At 41.9% G+C, this 20,479-nt stretch overlaps 1 protein-coding gene across 5 annotated transcripts in view; it reads right to left on the bottom strand.

Moving 5' to 3' along the window:
* The window catches only part of FAT3 (FAT atypical cadherin 3), a 559,302-nt gene that overhangs the window by 150,726 nt on the left and 388,097 nt on the right, over window positions 1–20,479 (bottom strand). For all 5 annotated transcript variants that reach the window (XM_073336876.2, XM_073336917.2, XM_073336926.2 and 2 more), the window contains exons 5-6: window positions 5,144–5,458; window positions 744–954 (exon numbers count right to left, since the gene is read on the bottom strand). In XM_073336876.2, coding sequence (XP_073192977.2) covers window positions 744–954; window positions 5,144–5,458 — 526 coding nt within the window. The remainder of the gene's footprint in view (window positions 1–743; window positions 955–5,143; window positions 5,459–20,479) is intronic.

Below are 20,479 nucleotides of genomic sequence, written 5' to 3'. Positions count from 1 at the left end.
TTCCCATTTTAAACGGACAGCATTGAACTGTAAAACCTTTGAATTTTTTTTGGTTAAATTGTGAAAATCTGTGAATAAAGGGCTAATAATTGGATATGATAAAATCTGTCATAGAAAAGAATGTATCCAGTCCATCCTGTCAAAGGCACTTATGAAAGGTGTCATATAATTTGCTTCAAAGAACTTGTAAAAAAAGAAAAGAAAAAAAAAAGGCAGCTTGGATAGTTGTACTTTAGCAAATGTGTTTGCACTAAGGGTACCTTCTGTTGAACAGTTCTGCCCACAAGCTGTCTGTAGAATATAGAACATCTCTCGAGCATGCTTGCCACCTTGAAGCAGGGCAGTCGGAAGCAGAAAAAAAAGAACAGAATGCAGAAAAAAAGGTGAAGAAAAGAGAGAAATGAGGGACAGCAAGTCTAAGTACCATAAATACATTTAGAAATGAGATTAGCAAAGTATGACAATAGAATTCAAATGACAGACAACATCAAGATTGCAGTAAATAACATACTATGAAAAAAAAAACAATCCAGCCATACAGCGCTTTCTTTTCAGCTTAGCTAAGGAGTCATAACAAAAGCATGATTATTATTATTATTATATTATTAAATTAGGCATTTTCATTTCAGCATGTCACATTTTTAATTTGGGTAATAATTCACTGTTAGTTTTCTCACTCTCAAAACCACACATCCTGAGATGTTTTTCTTGATACCTATTCACAGCACTGAGTTCAAACTTACCGACTACATCAAACCACAAAGGTATGTTAGCGGGTTGCACAGAGACCACTCCCACAATTTCCGTCACTTTATCGCTTTCCATGACAGTGAAGTTGTAGAAGGGCTCATCAAAAGTGAGTGATACAGGTGAGGGTACGGGTTTCTTAATCCACTCAATATGGAGGCGTGCAGTTGAAGACTTCTGGGGTCGTCCATTGTCCACTGCTTTTATCTGTTACGCATAGAGAGAACACATACGGTGCCTTAACATGCTGCTCTGTCAATGCATCTTGAGTATACTCCTGCCACCAGAGTAAAGTTGGGTTTATTTCTGTGGAAATTTTCAACAAAAATGAAAATTCATTTTTTGTCAAAATTTTTCATGTAAAAGTTTGATCTTTCAGTGAAAATCAAAATGTTCTGATTTGGAAATGCCGCTGGCCTCATGGGAGTTGTATTCTGAGGACCTCATGCTCCCTTTTGGTCCAGGCTCCCTGGCTGGACTACAACCCCCAGCATGCACCACAGTTATTCCTCCTGGTGAGGGAGGTGGTTGCATCACCAGAGCCCCTGATCATGGTGAGTCATGGGGAACATAGCCCAGCCAGGGAGGACAATGGGGACATGAGGAAACTGAACTACAACCCTTCATGAGGAACTGTGACAAGATATCTGGCTCAAAATATTTCAGTTTTCAGCCTAAATATGTAAGTTTTCCATAGTGTCATAGGGTTACGGTCTGAAGGGACCTCCTGTGTATCTAAGGCCAATAAATTTCACCCCAAATCAAAAATTTCTACAGATACTTTTCACTTGGTAAAATCTCTTTTAGTTGAAAACTCAATTTTGCACTATTTTTTTTAACTAACTAACTAACTTAGTTGCATCCGACGAAGTGGGTATTCACCCACGAAAGCTCACTCTCCAATATGTCTGTTAGTCTATAAGGTGCCACAGGACTCTTTGCCGCTTTAACTAACTAAAGTGACATGCCCAATACCTGAGATACAATTTAAGTCTAAAGGGATTGTTACTGCTTCTTGGTCTTCTCTGCAGTTCTGAGACAGCGAGGAGAACTTGATAAAATAAAATTATGTCAGGGGTTTGAAGCAATCCTTGCTATGCGGAAGTGATACAAACCACTACAACTGGCACTGTCAAATAACACCATCAATATTGTAGGGATGCGTGAACTCACAAAACAAATATTGAATACAGAGGGCTTTCAGCATGGTAGATGCTGATGATGACTTCAATATCCTATATAGGCTTTTTTCACCCATAGCTTAACTCCATAGATTTTACAACTGCCGCAGTTTTTGTGAGATACTGGGCATAAATATTTTGTCATTCAAACAGGGGAAAATAGCAAGATGGCATTCACACTAGTGAGATGTAGAGGTCTATATCTGCTTGCCATGCCAGTACTAAAAAGATCTGCTACAAGCAACAGACAAGTAAGAATCTCAGCTTTCTAACAGTACATGTCAGATGTTTCTAGTCAAATAATTCACATTTTTAACCTGGTTTCAGAGTAACAGCCGTGTTAGCCTGTATTCGCAAAAAGAAAAGGAGTACTTGTGGCACCTTAGAGACTAACCAATTTATCTGAGCATAAGCTTTCGTGAGCTACAGCTCACTTCATAACTTGTTATTGGTGCCTGTGTCTACCAGTGCTTTATTGATACTGGTCCAGAATTGGACTAGTGTTATTTTCATTATCTTCTCTAGAAGCCTTTTCTAAAATGTAATAGGCTTTCGCTGTCAGGAAATTTGACCTGCGTTCTATTCCTGGCTTTGCTACTAAGCTGCTGGGTGACCTTTGGGAAGTCACTTCACAACTGTATGCCTCATTTTCCACATTTGTAAAATGGAGATAATGATATTTACCTTTGCACGTTGAGACCTGCTGATGAGAAGCATTATATAAGAGGTAAGTATTATTATTAATAATCTTCCCAAAATTTCCCTTAATTTCACCCCATTACTCCTATTTCCAGTCTAAATAATTTCTATATCTTATGTTCACACTGTTGTTATTATTTTCATCATTATTTGTATTACCAGAGTCCTACTCGGAGATTCCAACTGAGACAGCAGACCTACTTTGGCAGGTACTGTACAAACACAAATATGATCCATGACATGACACATATGTGGACCAATGGCCTTTTTTGCTATCGCACTTCGACTGCAAAACTATTAACTTTTCAGTATGCTATATCCTTCAGTCTCTTACAGTACTATGTTTTGGATTATTTCAACCCATTTTCCAAAATGATTACTTTCTTCCTGTGTTTCAGTTTCTCTAGATCTATTTATGTTGCTTCTCTGCCCTCAGTGTTCACAATTCCTCCCGAATTAGTATTAATTCTTCTTATTATTTATGTTATACTATCAATGTGCCTGGTGCATGATAAGCGTGATCCTTGCCTGGAATAGTTTACAATCTAGGGGCTTGTCTATACCAAGAGTTAGTGCATGGCAAGCTGGGGTGTAAATCTACAGCAGTCTAGCCTGCTATGTGCTAACTGGCTGCATGGACCTTCTGGCCATGTGCTAAAAGTTCCATAGTTCACTTTGATCTACCGCTGTTTCAGCATGCAGTAGGTCAAAACATACTGCAGAACTTTTAGTGAGAGGCAGCAGGGTTCACATGGTGACTTACTGTGCAGCATCCTATAGGGCTAGCCCATTGATTTACAGTGCAGCTTACAGCACAGTAACTGTCCAGATAGACAAGCCCTATGTGTACAAAAAGACATGGGATGACAAACATCTGGGTAAGAGAAGGGAGGATGGGGGTTACAAATACCATTTCATGTGGGTGCGTTGGTCAGTTATGTAAACATCTGGAGAGTCTGGCTAGTTTTTCTTTATTTTAGTGTGTTTTCGAGTTACACACTATAGGAGATATTTATAAATATATATCACTATACCATGAACTAATGTGATTAACACACTTTTAAAAAGGCTGGAAGTATTTGCCTGAAACACCTTATCCTGTTAGCCAGTGTTGATCTTGCTGGGAAATAGATAAAGGGGGTCTGGTGAACTATAGCAGATGGTTTGTTACTCTACTTGGATTTAAGAGGGATGGACTCTTTAGAGAGAGAGGAACAAGGCTGTATCCTGAGCAGTCCTGGGGTAGATTCCAAGTTGGAACTCGGCCTGGGGAGAAGACTTGAGCTGAACTTTACATTACAGTATTTTATTAATAAAGCCAACTGCCAGGAAGTGAGAGACCTGGCTCACAGTGTGAGATCTGAAAGGCAACTGGTCAGAGTACTGTTTACGCTGACACCTAGATCCCTGATGAAGATGTGAAATAAGACGGGATGAAACATCCATCGATGTGGCACACTACTAGACACCTACGCCCACTCAATACTTTGCTGTTTATCATTAGACTTTGTTTAAGTGCCTACCACCAATCGTTTTCAATCACACAAGAATGTTTCAATACATATGGATTTCTGGAGTTCATATGCCCCTAAATTTGATTCTATCAAAAAATACCACACATCTCTTGTCTCTCTCAGGCCTGGTCTGCACACAGTTTTTGTGTCCCATAACTATTTTGGTTAAGGCAGTGATTATTTTTTTTACTGAAATAGTTATTCCAGTGCAACCCCTAGTGTGGGTGAAGTTACACCAGTGTAAAAGTGCTTTATATCAGTATAGATTATTCCACTTCACTTACAAGCATAAGCCCAGGGCCAAACAGAGAGTGGGGGCCAGGAGGGCCATTTGGCCTGGGCCTCAAGCTCAAAGGGGGCCTCAAATTTAAACACTTGATATAGATTTTTCCTCAATAATTAGTGCATTTGCACAGAAAAAGGCTAGAAAAGAATTTGTTAAATAAAAAAAAATTCAAATTATGTCTCACTTTTTTTGGTGCCTTATTTTGTTTTCATGTGTCGTCATTTTTTATTTTTATCATGGCTAGGGGCCTCAAAAGCCAGAAGTGGCCCGGGCCTCTCTGGATCTCTGAGAGGGCCTGCATAAGTCATGCTAGTATAATTACTTTTATACCGATATAACTGCCTCCACACTAAGGGAGTTGTATTGTTTTAACTGAAGTGGTAGAGTTGCAGCAGTACAACTATTGTGTGCATAGACAAGCCCTCGGTCTACATTTTTTCCCTGTGCATTGGAAAGACAACTGATGTTTTGAAGATCGACCATTTGAACAACCTGAGAAGAACCCATTATGTGCTATAGCATGAAAATATTCAGGGTAAAAAGAGCTTTTTCTTTATCTATAGTTATGTATGAAGACTGGATTTCTTAATGGGTTAAGGGTTTACATATAACTCCTAAATTAGGGAAAACTATGTGATATTATTTATACTAACTTTAAAAAAAATATTCTTGAAACATCAAATGGTGTGTGCTTATTCTGGTTAATGAATCCTTACTGTTAAGATGTCATAATTCCCTGCTGTGAATTGCTTTCTGGAAGAAACCATCCCAGTTTTAGGGTCAATAAAAAATTTCCCATCATCATTTCCATCCACGATGCTGTAGGAAATTTCTGCATTCGGTCCTTCATCTTTGTCAAATGCAAAAGCTCTGTAGATTGGCTCCCCTCTTTTCTTGCGGTCTCTCTCAGGCAACTTGATCTGATAGACTTTCTCTGGAAACTGAGGCTTGTTATCATTTTCATCCAGAACTTGAACCACCACCCAAACAGTAGATTGCTTGGGAGAGACGCCTCCATCTGTGACCGTCACCTGGATCAAAATATATATTTTTATATATATATATATATATGAAGAATTATGGAATCTAAATCTAATGAAACTTTGTAAATGGGCGGAATGAGCCACATGGAAAAATAACTCTTTGGTAGTCAGCAAGGTCTTCCCTTTAAGGAATAATGTTTATAACAAGAAATCTAACAAGTTCATATAAGCAAAAAGAGAGAACACAGAAAAATCTCCAGCTGGGGGTTCAGCTCAGAACCTACAGCCCCAGGTGTAGAAATCTATTACTTTTTCCAAAACACATTCTCCTGCCTCTCTCTCTCAAACAGCCCCTGAGCAGTGATGCCAAAAGAGATGGAAACGGAATTGGAAATAACCACTTGCTCACCAGGGGATCATGTGGTACCTTTGCACCACTGCATTTTTAAAAAATTTTTTTTAGAAGTTTCCTGATTCATACATGGAAGAAGAGATGTGATTTCTTTATAGCACTGATGACAAATTTAACACATTTCTTCTTAAATTCTGAAAGGATGGCTGTCATTTTTTCATTCATTACCCAGAATCTGACAGCTCATTAATCCCATGATTTGTATGGCTGCAGTGGAAACAGAGATACATATATCAACAGAACAGAACCAGAGACATGCTTAGTAAAAATTCCTGGTGCATTGTGTAAACTATACAGCGAGCTGACAGTAATAAATAAGCACTGCAATCTGAGGGAAAAAATAGTTAATTAGGAAGTTGGCAGAGACTTAAAACAGAATTTACTAATAATTTTAATTATGAAATATTGTGAAAATGCGATGATCCAAAATCAGCAAGAACTTGAGAGACTCAGTAATACTCTTCAAAAAAAAAAATCAATCAATATACATTTCAAGCTTTCCCCCCATCTTTCAAGTACAATTTTAACAAGTTAAGCAATAAGTCAGAAAGAGACTTCTGCTTGCATGAAAGAAGCTTGGATTCGCTTTCAATTAAATTTGCTAACATGCCAATTCCCACAGTAGCAATTTTGGATGGCGGTCAGCCAAAAATATTACATACTTTCTAGTCTGGCTGGGCTGACCATTGACAGCGACAGCTCTGCTGGTTAACTGCTCAGTGGGTTATTTTTGTCTAAATGTCTCTTTATTTCCTCCTTACAAAACGAAGTCCCATCTCCCAATCCGCAAAGAAAGCTAAATGGTTCTGGAAATCTTATCCCCTGGCATTGTTCACTCCCTGCAATTAGAAACTGTGATTTAGAGTAAATGCTAAAGTGGTCTTGCTATCAGCAGCAGAAGTACAGCATTTTCTAGGAAGGAGTCAAGCTGTTTTTTCCCCCTGGCCTGTTTTTAACCACACTTTTTAAAACTAAAACCATGGAAAGTGCTGGACTGACAGCTGTGGAGACTCAACCCCTCTCTTTACAGACAAGAACTGTTATGGCAGCAGGCACCAGCAATGTAAGATTGCCCACATCATCCAATCACTCATCTGGGACGAGGGACCTGCTCTAGGAGTGCATCAGCCTTGGGTGTCTCTCTTGAGAGACTGTCAACCTGGGTGCCAATTAGTACTGGTTGGGATTGCAGTCTCGTGATGCGCACACTTGTCTGCTGAGAACTGGACTGAGACCAGCATTGTATTTCTCACAAGCCACTAAACCACCATCTGTCAGTACTGGAGCAACCGGCAACCTAGAGATGAAAGACTCATTGCTCACTGCCGATGAGCTCAGTCAAACAGTTCCTTGTCACTGCACTTTTAAAAATATTATTTATCATTTTTAAAAGGCTGCATGAGTGGTAGCTGATCTGCCTCTCCCATCTTGTGAAGTTAACACCTCTGGAAGTAGCAGTTGCTTCACTCAATAAACCCATGAATGCTAGATCATTTGTAAACAGAAAGCACTACCTCCAATCTATCACTAGCATAAAAAAGTAAGAAAAAATCTACCACCTTTAAGGATGATCCCACCGCACCTTTGCTTTTTGCTGCAGAGCAAGACAGGCAGTCAGCAGGAGCACAAGTTAAAGAAATCCTATTCCAGGACTTCTGCTTATAATAGAGATAAAATAATCAATAATACTGGCAGTACAGCAAGGATGTAGCATACCAAAATAAAATAAGCCATGCTAATTTCAACACCAATCAAAATACAATGCAATGCTGTTTATTATTTCTATAATGTCCCTAATACACAGAAAATGCCAGTGTGAGAGGGAAAATACTGGTGTTTGCATAATGAAATATGACACTATTACCAGGGAAAGATACATCTTCCAAACTCCCAGAGGAACACTGTGAACAATGGAGAATAGAAATAAAAATATTATAGGTGGGGCTGATAGCACAGCCACTTTAAGATCACCTGATACTTCTATTATTAGATCCTGTTTTCACTGCTTATGACTTTGCCAAACTTTAATTGTTTGGGCTGAAGTTTTCCATTTCAGCTGTCTGCCTCAATTTGGGGCGGTTGTTGTTGCTGTATTTATTTATTTATTTATTGAAGATTTCAGCCAAAATGGCCCAGCACTTTCTGAGAATCATAGAATATCAGGGTTGGAAGGGACCTCAGGAGGTCATCTAGTCCAACCCCCTGCTCAAAGCAGGACCTAATCCCCAACTAAATCATCCCAGCCAGGGCTTTGTCAAACCTGACCTTAGAAACCTCTAAGGAAGGAGATTCCACCACCTCCCCGTTCCACTGTTTCACCACCCTCTTAGTGAAAAAGTTTTTCCTAATATCCAACCTAAACCTCCCCCACTGCAACTTGAGACCATTACTCCTTGATCTATCATCTGGTACCACTGAGAACAGTCTAGAGCCATCCTCTTTGGAACCCCCTTTCAGGTAGTTGCAAGCAGCTATCAAATCCCCCCTCATTCTTCTCTTCTAGAGACTAAATAATCCCAGTTCCCTCAGCCTCTTCTCATAATTCCTGTGCTCCAGCCCCCTAATCATTTTTGTTGCCCTCCGCTGGACTCTTTCCAATTTTTCCACATCCTTCTTTAGTGTGGGGCCCAAAACTGGACACCATACTCCAGATGAGGCCTCACCAATGCCGAATAGAGGGGAATGATCACGTCCCTCAATCTGCTGGAATGCTCCTACTTATACAGCCCAAAATGCTGTTAGCCTTCTTGGCAACAAGGGCACGCTGTTGACTCATATCCAGCTTCTTGTTGACTATAACCCCTAGGTCCTTTTCTGCAGAACTGCTGCCTAGCCACTCGGTCCCTAATCTGTAGCAGTGCATGGGATTCTTCCGTCCTAAGTACAGGACTCTGCACTTTGTCTTTGTTGAACCTCATCAGATTTTTTTTGGCCCAATCCTCTAATTTGTCTTGGTCCCTCTGTATCCTATCCCTACCCTCCAGCGTTTTATGTAGAACAAGGCTAGGGGAAAATATGTTGTTTTGCCCACGTGAAAAAATTCTGGGGACTTTTTCTGAGAGATGCTCTGGTGCCCCAGGCTTTGGAGCAGGGATGTGACATTTGGCAGAGGGACAGCCTTTGCATCAGGGATGGGCCTTTTGCTGGCCACATGAAAATCCACCCGAATTCGGCCAAGTTTATTAGTCTCTGAAAATCAAATCTTGCACATGCTCAGTAGAGACTTCGATTTTCACAGCTAAATACCCGGGCAGCTTGGGGCTGAACGTGACTTTTCCTGTAACTGCAGCAGGCTGTGACAGGGGTCAAGGCACCTGAACTGAGCGCAAAACTCTCCTCTACTCTCAATACCCCCGATGCCTGGGCAACCTTATTTTGCCCACCTTGTGCATATGTATTACCATGTACTCTTTAAATTGCATGATCATATCCTATTTTTCCATGGGATCACTGGCACCATTCATCACATAGGATGGGCCTTCTCTGAAGGTGGATCAGGGCTGTGTAATGAAGAAGATCGTTTGTAGGACTCCGACTCCTTCGTTGCAGAAGTTGGAAGGTCTGTAGTGAGTGAGGCAGGGGATTGCAGGAGGACGACAAAAAACATGGTTAAAGCAGTTGAATGCTGGCCTGGAGAACTGGATTCTATCTCTGCCTCTGCCACTGGGTTCCCACGTGATGCTCGGCAGGTCACTTAATCCAAACTTTTTATAAATGGTAATTAATTGTGTGCTCCTCATTTTCTGGGTGACTGACTAGAGACCCTGGGGACTGATCTGCAGAAGCACTGAGCCACTGAAGTCAATAGGAGCTGTGCTTTGAACATGTAAAGTGCTATATCATCAGGATCTATGCATTTCCTTTTGACTTTAATCTCTCTGTGCCTCAGTTCCTCTCTGCAAAATGGGGATGATAATACTCCCTCATCTCACAGAGGTATTGTAAAAATAAATTCATTAATATTTGTGAAGAACTCAGGTTATATAATGATAAGCCCCTCCAGAAAGACCATGAGGAAATAAGTGAGTCTGTCTTCAGAACAGGGTTTGAGTAGCCTGCAATAAACAAGGCATGGGGCCACACATTGAACAATAAGGAGAGAACAAAGTGCTGAATAGCTGCTTGTTATGCTCCAGTCTGCACTGAACTAGACAGGGGTCTTGAGGGAAAAATAATGTGAATAAGATTACGTAATCTAAGGCTGTCAGAAATGCATATGCAAAAGGGGGTCGAATGCTGGCATTTTCTAACTTTTCAGAGCTTGACTTTGCAACCTGCTAATGTTCTTTTAATGTTTTTTTGTGTACACAGACAGATCTAGACACAGATGAAGGTGCCCTTTTACCAGACAGCAGTGATTTTGGGGCCAATTCTGTTTTGGAGTTGATACAGGATCCAAGTTTTTCCTCTCATTCCCTTTTTGCTTTTTTTTTTAAAATTAAAAAGTGAATTTTCTAGTTCCTTAAATTTACAAAACTAGCTTCTCCTATTAGGAAGGCATTGGTTCAAGCTGTACTGTTAAAAGCATATTGTTATTTGCTTCTCAAAGGTGAATTAAAATCCTTTGTTTTACTCTTTACTGACTGAATTCAGTCTCCAAACTTGGAAAAAAACCTTTTCAAAGTAGAACTGAATTTTCTATGGATTTTTTGCTGTAAAATATTCTGTAACTCTGTAAAGAAAACCTTTTAGAATACTCCCTTTCTGAATTCTGGAATTCTTTTCCAGAGATTTTTTTTTTAAGTCCATCTAACATAAGAGCCAGATGAACCACGGGCTTCAAATTTTACTCATGTGGAGCAAGGTGTAGATCTGGGATCCATCACATTTCTAGAATACCTTGGACACTGTCTACATAGTGGGACATATAATAAATAAATTTAAAAGTTATTTCTAAAATGTGTCAAACTAAATTTATTCTGCCAATGGCAGCTGACAGATATGACAAATTACGAAGAATGCCCCCCAGCCCCACTATTGTGTCAAGTGGATGCTCAAGAATTGTTTATATAGCACCCGTGATCGAGAAGAAAACCCCCATTACACCTTATGTTTTCAGTATTTTCTTAATGATGAGTGCTAAGAGTTCCTCACGCTCATCTTTAAGAAAATGTTGATAACATAAACTGAGCGTAATCGGAGTCTTCACCACCATGGGGCTATAAATAAATTAATTTTTGTAAACCCAATTTCTGGAACATCAATGGAATAACAAATATATTCAATGATTCAAATATACGTCAATAACAACTGAATGGTTACATCTAGTAGTGTTAATTAAATAACAGAAATTAATACATTAATAACATTCAAAGCAACCAATATCATAAATTTTTGCTTTAATCCTGAAGTTTGTCAATTCTGCTCTAAAATTGTACACCCTGGAGGAGAAAGCTTTACATTTAAGTGTCTTCTGGGTAACACAAGCTTTTCAAATTGCCAGGCTGCAGCTTCACTTGAAAAGCTCTGAGTGCCAGACAGAGGAAGCTGAAGTGTTAGTTAAAGCTTTATCTCTCAGGCATGTAAATTAAAAAAATCCAAAACCCAACAACCAGAGATCGGATTATTTTACTGAACTGCTATTCCACTCCCTGGATAGCCCTTTTCTCCACTCCACTGGCCTATCTCCAGCCCTGGATTGTCAGATCCCACATTTAAAATAGATTAAAATAAAAGAGAAAAAATAAAATGACTTTCAAAATCCCCCCACCCCCCCGCAACTTTGCAAGTTTAAAGTTGCTCAGACATATTTCCATACAACACAAATTCTGAATAGCATGGAAACAAAAAGATATCTCAACTATCACCCAACAACACCAATATCCAAGCACTAGCTCATTTACATCAGGACACTCCAACTTGTTACACTGATCTCTCTAATGTACTCACTTTCAATTCAACATTACTACAATCCTCAGTGCAAACATCAAACAGTTAAAAAACACACTGCAAGGTAGTAAGGAGATCTCCTCACAAACCCCAGAAAAATCCTCTGCAATTTTCTTGGAAAAACAGAAATCTCTTGAAGTTCTCTTCAATTTTAAAATGACCTTCAGTCAAGGCTGTGGTGAGATATACCAGTTCATAGGAAAATTTAATTTATCCAACCTTATCTGAAAATTTCCTTTCTTTGAGTAACAAGGTCCATAGCTTGGTTAAAATGGGTACTTCAGCCAGCTTGCAGCTTGGGAGAGGAACCAGACCTATCAGTCACTGGCAGCAGAAGAATGCCCTGCCTCCTGGAATAGCATAATTCAAATCTACTTTCCTAAGTTACAGATTGTGTTCCTCAATATACACTGAAGGAACAAATTCTCCTACTGCAGAGTATGGTAAATCCCATGTAATGGCAACAAACTCAAAACCATGGATGTCAATTTCCACTGCTATTCTGGATGATCGGTTTTGTCTCCAGGATGAGCCAGATCTGTCCACCTTATTACTCAACTAAAGGAAATTTTCACATAAGCACGGATAAATTTTCCTATTCTTCATTACACCTATCCATTACAATGGGATTTTTATAGTAATGCACTTCCAGTGTGTGAAGCAGGTTCATCCTTTAATTACGGACATCCAAATAAAGGTAGATTTTATATAAGTTGCTCCTCTGTCTTCCTGTGGGCACTAAGGTGTGGAGAAGACTTCTGCCAAAAGAAAGAAAATGGCATCTGCTAACACTGGATGACCAATATACAGAATTTGGTGAACTAATGGATATTTACCAGACCTCAATACAGGAGATATGTCTACTCTGCCCTGAGAATGCTAGTGCCCCTAACAACTGGACTTGCTGCTTAACTGAAGGAGGACTATTTCCTGAATTTGCTTAGGAAATGAACTCTATGGCCATTGTAAGAATGACTGATCTGAATTAAAATTACAATAATGGTCTCATTAGAGAAAGCTCCCCAATGGAAATAAAAAACTCATCTGATTGGAGAAAATAGCAAATAGGAGGCCTACATGTTTGTTTTGTCAGTTTGCTGCAACCTGAGTGTTTTCATGCTCAGAAAAGGGAGCTGAGAGGATACCTGCCTGGACCTGGCTGCCTACAAAGGGTCCATATGGTGAGGAGCCCATTCCTTCAACTAAAAATCTCCCTCTGTTAGAAATGCCGACTCCCTGACCACCAAGAAAAATAGCCACAGGTATCTTTGGTAGCAATACTAGGTTCAATTTTGATTGGTGCACACTGAGAACTGAGCAGACTGGTTCTTCCAGATATAGATTGCTGTCCCTCTCGATCCTCTATAGCCAGCTGTTGAGAAGAAAGTGGCAAGGCAGGGCATTTTGCAGCAAAATCTGGAAGCAATCACCAGGACATTAGGGCATGGAGACCCATATTGGTAGCTGGGGATGAAAGTCCAATACCTTCCCAGTCTTTTAGGATTTGGCAGGAAATCCCTGTCACTCTATTGCACTTTCCCAGGGTCTGTGATGAGGTATACATAGCTACAGCTGTCTAAGGCCATTACAGATCTCCTAATGGAACCTATTTGAACCGGGAACTCTCATTTGGAGTTCCCTAAGGAGGAAGAGTTTCCCTTGTGAAGGTGTGTGTGTACACATGCCTAGAGGTATCAGAGCGTCTATGGACTGGTCCTTTGTGCATTGATCTGTCATGTCGACTCTATAAGGGTGAACAGGGGAATGCAGCACTGATGACTAAACCCCAGGCTGCGCTCCATGGAAGTGAGCAGAGGAACCGGGTGCTAGATCATCTCTCCTGCTGCACTCAGTGAGGGTGACCAGGGGAAACAGTGGTGATTTTATTATTAATTTATTTCCCCCTTGAGAGTTTGTCCCCATAATCCTGCTTTGGAAGGCAGAATAAAACTGGGCTCTGAGACAGTTCTGAAAATACTTCAAGTGGCTGGCATCTCCTTGTCCTCAGAGAGGCTTGGGCGCGTCTCCTCTCCCCCACATAGAATCGTAGGACTCGAAAGGTATGGCCCGCTACTGGCTCTCTCTGAAAGAAGGTTCAGCCTGGGTCTCAAGGATGGGCTTCCCAGAAGCTCTACCCCTCTCTAATGCATGGGATCCATACGGGTCAGACGGGTCTGTGTTTCCCATTGTGGTCTCAGCCTGGGATATCAGCACGGATCCCCCATGGGGAGAGGGGCTGTTACAGAAGTGGCAGCAAGGAGAGGAAGGGGGTCCCAAGGGCCCCTCATCAAACTCTCTGGCATTGGCAGCGTCTCTGCTGCATTTAGTGCCCTCCATCTGCAAACCACGGGAAAGTGGAGGGGAGGAAGCAGCTGAGTTCCACAGTCAGAGGCAAGGCTGCTGGCATGGGCTAGAGGGTCTCAGGTGCAAACTTCTTCAGGCAGAGAGGGGCTGATTATCCTGGAGCCAGTTTTTTTCCAATCCTTCCTAGCTCCTTTCCTGCCAGGGATGGGGAAGCTGAGGTGACCCCACCCAGACTGGGCTGTGAAGGATACTGCATTCTACAGGGGTGGTAGCAGGAGGCTCACTCAATCCTTTCCTTTGGCATCTCTGGCTTTCTGGGCCCAGCTCGCTCCCTGAAGCCTGCAGGGGCACCCGTTGCTACCAACACCTCAGACAAGGAAGCAGAGCTGAGGGAATTGTCTGCCCAAAATCAAATGAAGCCACAGGATAGGGCTGGGCATTAGCTAGACAGTAGTCAACGGAACTGTTAGCCTAAAAAACTGAAGTAACGTTTGGAATTTCCCTCTGCAGCAGGGAGGTCTGGCTGAGCTGCCAGCCCCTGTGGAGGCAGAAAAAAATGGAGATGAGTTCAAGAGGCAGGGCATTCCCCACCTGCCATTGACTGCCTGGCGTGGTTCTGCCTCCAAGCTGCAAGCACCCTGAAGTATCCATTGGAATGGATCTGTGGACATTAGCATGAAGAAGAAAGATAAAGATTCTGAAGGCAGAAGCATTGCAAGAAAAAGACAAAGACAGTGAAATACAACATGTAGTTATACTCCAGAGAAAGACAGCAATACTGGCTACATTGTTCCAGAGGTTTCATTTAAAACAATACCCAGAATCCTTAGTGGCAATAGCATAAACACAGTCAAATTGCTCTTCTGAGTTAGTCTGTGTGGAAGGTATGGTTATTGTATGATCTCAGTGAAAAATAAACTGAGTGCTTTAGGGAACTCTACGATAATAATTTTTGTAAAATGTGTGATTTACTATACTAAATTTAGGATGTATTGATACAAATCAACACACAATAGATCTGAGAGATCTTGGAAGTAAAACAGACATGAGGTGGGCAGTTGTTTAGCTCATTTAATCTAATGCAAATTCCTGAAAAACACAAATGACTCCAACACTTATTGTAGAAAAGACTGCCAGTTATAGCAATGGGACTCATCCCTGCTTCTCTCCCATTGGAGAACTGTTAATCTGGTAGTCTTATGTTTTCAATCATGAAAATTAATCACTCACTTTGACCAGATATGATAAATGAGTAATTTACAATTCAGTTTTAACAACAATCTGTTAAAGACACAAACACTCGAGGTAGCTGATTAGAAAAGCCACTGATTTCAAGCCACATTCAAGCTGGAAAATGAGCACAACAATTTAATATTCAAAACTAAAGATTAAATTGTCAGGTAGTTTCAAGGCCTTAACAACAAGTATTGCTAACAACAAGTTTCAGTTTTACTAAGTTTTACTAAGAAAAAAGCTTTTGTTATTGAAAAAAGTGAAAACAGTTATTGGCTTGGAAATAAGCATTCCCCTGCTGTATTTTCAATCCAAATATTACAGGACTGTATTAAGAAAAGTCTTGATGTTTTTGAATCAAGACTGGATGCCTTTCTGGAATATATGCTTTAGTTGAAAACAAGTTATTGGGCTCAGCACTGGAGTAACTTGGTGAAATTCTATGACCTATGCTATACAGGAAGTCAGAGTAGGCGACCAGGACGTAACCACTCAAAGCAGCACCAGATCCTGCCATAACAACAGATTCAAAACTGATGATCAACACCCCTAACACACCTTTCAAGATCAACAGGGCCTACACATGCCTATCACAACATGGGGTATATCTCATCCAGTGCCTCAACAACTATTTGGGTGAAACAAGACAATCGCTACACTCTTGAAATGAACTCAAAAAGAAAAATGATAGAAGATAAAAACACCACATCACTCATGGACAAACACTTTCCACAAAATGATCACTCTATATCTGACACCTCAGTCCTCGTCCTCAAAGGAAACCTGCACACTTACAAAAGAGGAGCCTGGGTTAGGGTTGCCAACCCTCCAGGATTCTCCAGGAATTAAAAATGAATCTTTAATTCAAGATTATGTCATGTGATGAAAGCTCCAGGAATACGTCCAATCAAAACTGGCGACCCTAGCAGTGCTTAAGTTCATAATTTTGCTAGACAAAAATCATGACTCTATAGAGCAGTGGTTCTCAACCTGTGGGCCTCATGCGCCCCAATTAGCATACAGCTGCAGCCCAGCTGTGCGCTAAAGAAAATTTCAAAATTTGTCGCTCTGCTCTGGCAGGGGGCGGGGCTGGCTGACAGGGAGACAGGATCTGGCAGCCTGCTGGAGCGCTCCTGCCAGCAGGGAGCTGGTGGGTGCTGCACGGGGGGCAGGGTGCGGGAGAGTGGGTCTCTGGGCAGGTTTGTGGGGAGGGCGAGTGCTCTGGGCAGTGGGGGGAGGGGAATGTGAGGGACGCTGGGAACTAGGGGTTTGTGGGGGTGCTGCAGCCCGACTCGGTCCTGGCTACCAGCTGCCTGGCCCCGTGCAGAAGGTGTGGCTGCCCTGCGCTGCAGGCTGTGGTTGCCTGGCCTCCTGGCCCCGCTCTGTGGAGGGAGTCTCTGGGCATAGGGGACTGTGCATGTGTGTGTGGGGGGAGGGCGTTGTAGTTCTCAATCTGTGGCCCAGGTAACACATTGTGGGCCATGTATGCAGCCCCACAGTGATAAACAGGTTGAGAACCCCGGCTATAGAGATACTGATTTTGTGTCTCATTACAACAATCAGTGGCCCAGGAACCACCCTTTGTCCTGTGACTGCAGAAGTGTTAATTGCCCACTTGATCTTCAATGGTCTCTTGCAACATATGTAAACTCCTTATGCCTAACAATCCCTTCCACCTTATATTTAGCTGTGACACTCTGAGTACCTTTCCCAGACCTGAAGAAGAGCTCTGTGTAGCTCAAAAAGCTTGTCTCTTTCACCAACAGAAGTTGGTCCAACAAAAGATCTTACCTCACCTGCCTTGTGTCTCTCATATGCTGGGATGATTATAGCTACAGCACAACTTCAAACAAAAGTTAAATACATTCATTTATTTTATTGACCCAGCTGTTTGAAAGTCTAAAAAGCAAACAAGGGGAATAAATAGTGAAAAGAAAATTATATTTACATTTTAGTTGTAATAATTTAAGTTATTAATAGTAAGACAGGCAAGGATTTTTTGATTATATAAAAAATTTTACAGTGTCCCTTTAAAAATAAAATACAGTCCCCCATAGACACCAGTTCAGAGGTTCAATATACTTGGAGACACTATCAGTCTTTGTGTACTAAGTTATATTTATGGCACTCTGGAATGGATAAGTGTAAAGCCTCAAAGAAAGAGATATTACTCCATTAACTTCTCATGACAGCACAGCAGTCTGCTACATGTCAAAAGACAATCCCACCTATCATCTCTCATTTGGTATTAAGCTGCCAACGCTCGCCCATGATGCCAGACTCCACTGTCCATTTGTGGAGTTTTCAAAGATGCACCTCCATGCTTTCTCCCAGCCTGCCCCACACGCGCGGTCGGCACTCCATGTAAACCTCCAGAAAGCTAATATTCTCCTTCAAATCCTACCTCAAAACTCTTCTTTGCCATGCTGCCTGCATAAAATGTGACAGTGGTTAGGCTGCTATTGTGCCAGGACCACTGCCTATCATGCTGACCTAGAATGTCTTCTTGTTTCCTTGTACCCCTCCATCTGTCTATATCCATCTGTTGTCTCGTCTTGTACTTAGAGTGTAAATTCCTTGGGGCAAGGGCTGTCTTTTTGTTCTGTGTCTATACAGTGCCTAGCACAGTGGGGTCCTGATCCATGACTAGGGCTCGTAGGCTCTACAGTAATATAAATGAAATATAAATTAGGTGCCCAGGCTCCCTAAGCAACACATGGGGACAGTTAGGTGCATAAGAATGTAATTCACAAATGCCAAGCTGGGAGCTCCCTCAACTAGCCAATAGGAAATGCTGAGGAGAAGGATGCAGCCTAAGCCCTGCCCCTCAAAGGGAGTTAGGTCACTCCAGTCTGGAGAGAAGCACTTCCCTGCACTCTGGATTCACAGCTATGAATGCTCTCCTGGAATTAGGCACTGAAGCCAGCCCAGACCTTTCTCAATGGAAAACTAATGAGGAACAGGAGGAGGTGGTGCCCCTCTTATACCCTACAGCCCAGTGATTAGAGCACTAACCCAGAATGTGAGAGATCTGGGTTCAAATCATCCCTCTGCCTGCTGTGGAACAGGAATTTGAACTCAGGTCTCCCATCTCCCAGTGGGCTCTGGGTCACGGGTGCGTGCCCCCCACTCCTGTTGAAGCTGTTCTGTTTTGTACAAAATACTTAAATGGTCACTGGCCAGACAGAGAGTGAGACTGACTCTATGGTCCAAGGGCTACGGTGCCCAGCTGGGATACATAGCTTTCAGTCCCTGCTCCAGTGAATAATTATTTATACAAACTTCACAAGGTTTTTTTGACCTTTTTATGATCTCTTATACTATTTCAATTGAAGAAATGGTCAGGGTTTACCCACCTATGTTAAGTGCAAAGGTTGCCTGCAGTCCGGTAGTTCCTTTCCTAATGTACCTAATGGACGGTTTCAGAGTAGCAGCCATGTTAGTCTGTATCCGCAAAAAGAAAAGGAGGACTTGTGGCACATTAGAGACTAACACATTTGAGCATAAGCTTTTGTGAGCTACAGCCCTATCTACTTTAGCCATTTGTGATTCTTCCTTCTCTCAGGCTGAGGAAGACTTGTGATCAAATATTGATATTGAGAGTTGTTCTTCCATATCCTTGCCTAGCTCCACTTTTGCAGATAACAGTCTCCTTCAAAACTCTTATCTCTAAACTTCAGAAAATAGAGTGGCTCCCAGCCTGACAGCTCTTAAAGTCCTCATGCCTGCCCGCAGAGAGGTATGCATCAACTACTAAGCTCTTCACATTACCATTCTCTTAGGAGATTCATCTACTCTTCATTTTCTATTCATAAATCTTGCTTGATTCTAATCTTCACTATCAGCAGGAACTAAACACCTTTTTCAAAGTTTCCTTAAAATTATGATGATTGCTATTCAATTCTAATCTCTTCCCTGTCACATAGGCTAGCCCAATCTCTCCAATCACATGACCTATTGAGAACAACTCTGCCATGAACAAAAAGAAAAGGAGCACTTGTGGCACTTTAGAGACTAAACAATTTATTTGAGCATAAGCTTTCGTGAGCTACAGCTCACTTCATCGGATGCATCATACCACTGTGATGGAGTGTTCATGGCACATTAGTCTTGGAAGGGTTAACAGAAGCAAGAAAGGCCAATTAGCCAGAGGCTGCACCTGGCGAGGAAGTAGGATGCAATGAGGCTTAATTAGGGATGAAGCTCACGGAAGCAGAAACAGGCAGGGCTTCTATAAAGCCAGGAAGCTACAGTCACAGTACCTGATATAAGTGAGGAGAGTAGGAGCCTGTAATAGGAGTGCAGGAAGCAGTCCAGGGAAGAAGCAGTAAGGGCTGAGAGAGCAGACCTGAACTGCTCTTCGAGGGCCCCAGGACTGGAAGCCAGTGTAGAGGGTGGGCCCAGCTTCCCGTACAAGCCACTGTGGGAGTGGCGCAGGCAGTGGAGATATAGACTGCCTCAGACTGTGTGGAGACACACTCTGGTGAGACTCCGGAAGGGGAGGATGATGGGGAGTTGGCTGGAGGACTATGCCACGAAGGAGAAGTGCTGCAGCTTCTTCCCAGCCAGAGAGGGGCCGCAGAGCGAGACAGCAGGCTGAGCAACTGCTGGATGGGGCGTGGACACTGGTGAACTAATTTTCCAGGCGTGCCACAAGGAGGTGCCAGAGCAGTGTAGAAAGCAATGCCCTGGCCCAACTGCTACCAACAAATTGCCTGAGCAGTACCCAACTTTTGCAGTTTGTTTTATGCTTTAACTGTCTCCAGACAGGCTGTGTTCAAAATACGATTCAACTTACCAGACACTAAAAAATTAATCAACAATAGAAGTGGTACATCATGTCCTACTACAGTCTGCAGACCTACCATTTTTTACTATGGCTCCTCCAAGCTAAGCAGGGTTGGTGTAGGTCAGCTCTTCTACGGGAAACTTCCCAGGACTGTACTGATGATTTAATATGTAGCACTCTTCCCTCTGGTTCATAATAAGCCAATGTCACTGCCTGGTGTGAGCATGTGCTGTAATGTTGAATGTGCTGTCTCTCAGATAAGACATAATACAGATGTCCCGGGCTCCATTTTCTTTAAACTGCTCCTGGCATTTATTGAAAGATGTGCGGTGTTTATTGTATTATACTGGCCATACCCCAAACTGGATAAATATATTCTGCCCACCTAAATTCCCACTTCTGTTGCACCTGGATAACAGCCATTCTACCCAAAACTATAGCG

The sequence above is a fragment of the Lepidochelys kempii genome, chromosome 1 (assembly GCF_965140285.1).
Source record: "Lepidochelys kempii isolate rLepKem1 chromosome 1, rLepKem1.hap1, whole genome shotgun sequence".
NCBI classification, from domain to species: Eukaryota; Metazoa; Chordata; order Testudines; family Cheloniidae; genus Lepidochelys; species Lepidochelys kempii.
This window is presented reverse-complemented; position numbering and strand designations above follow the sequence as displayed.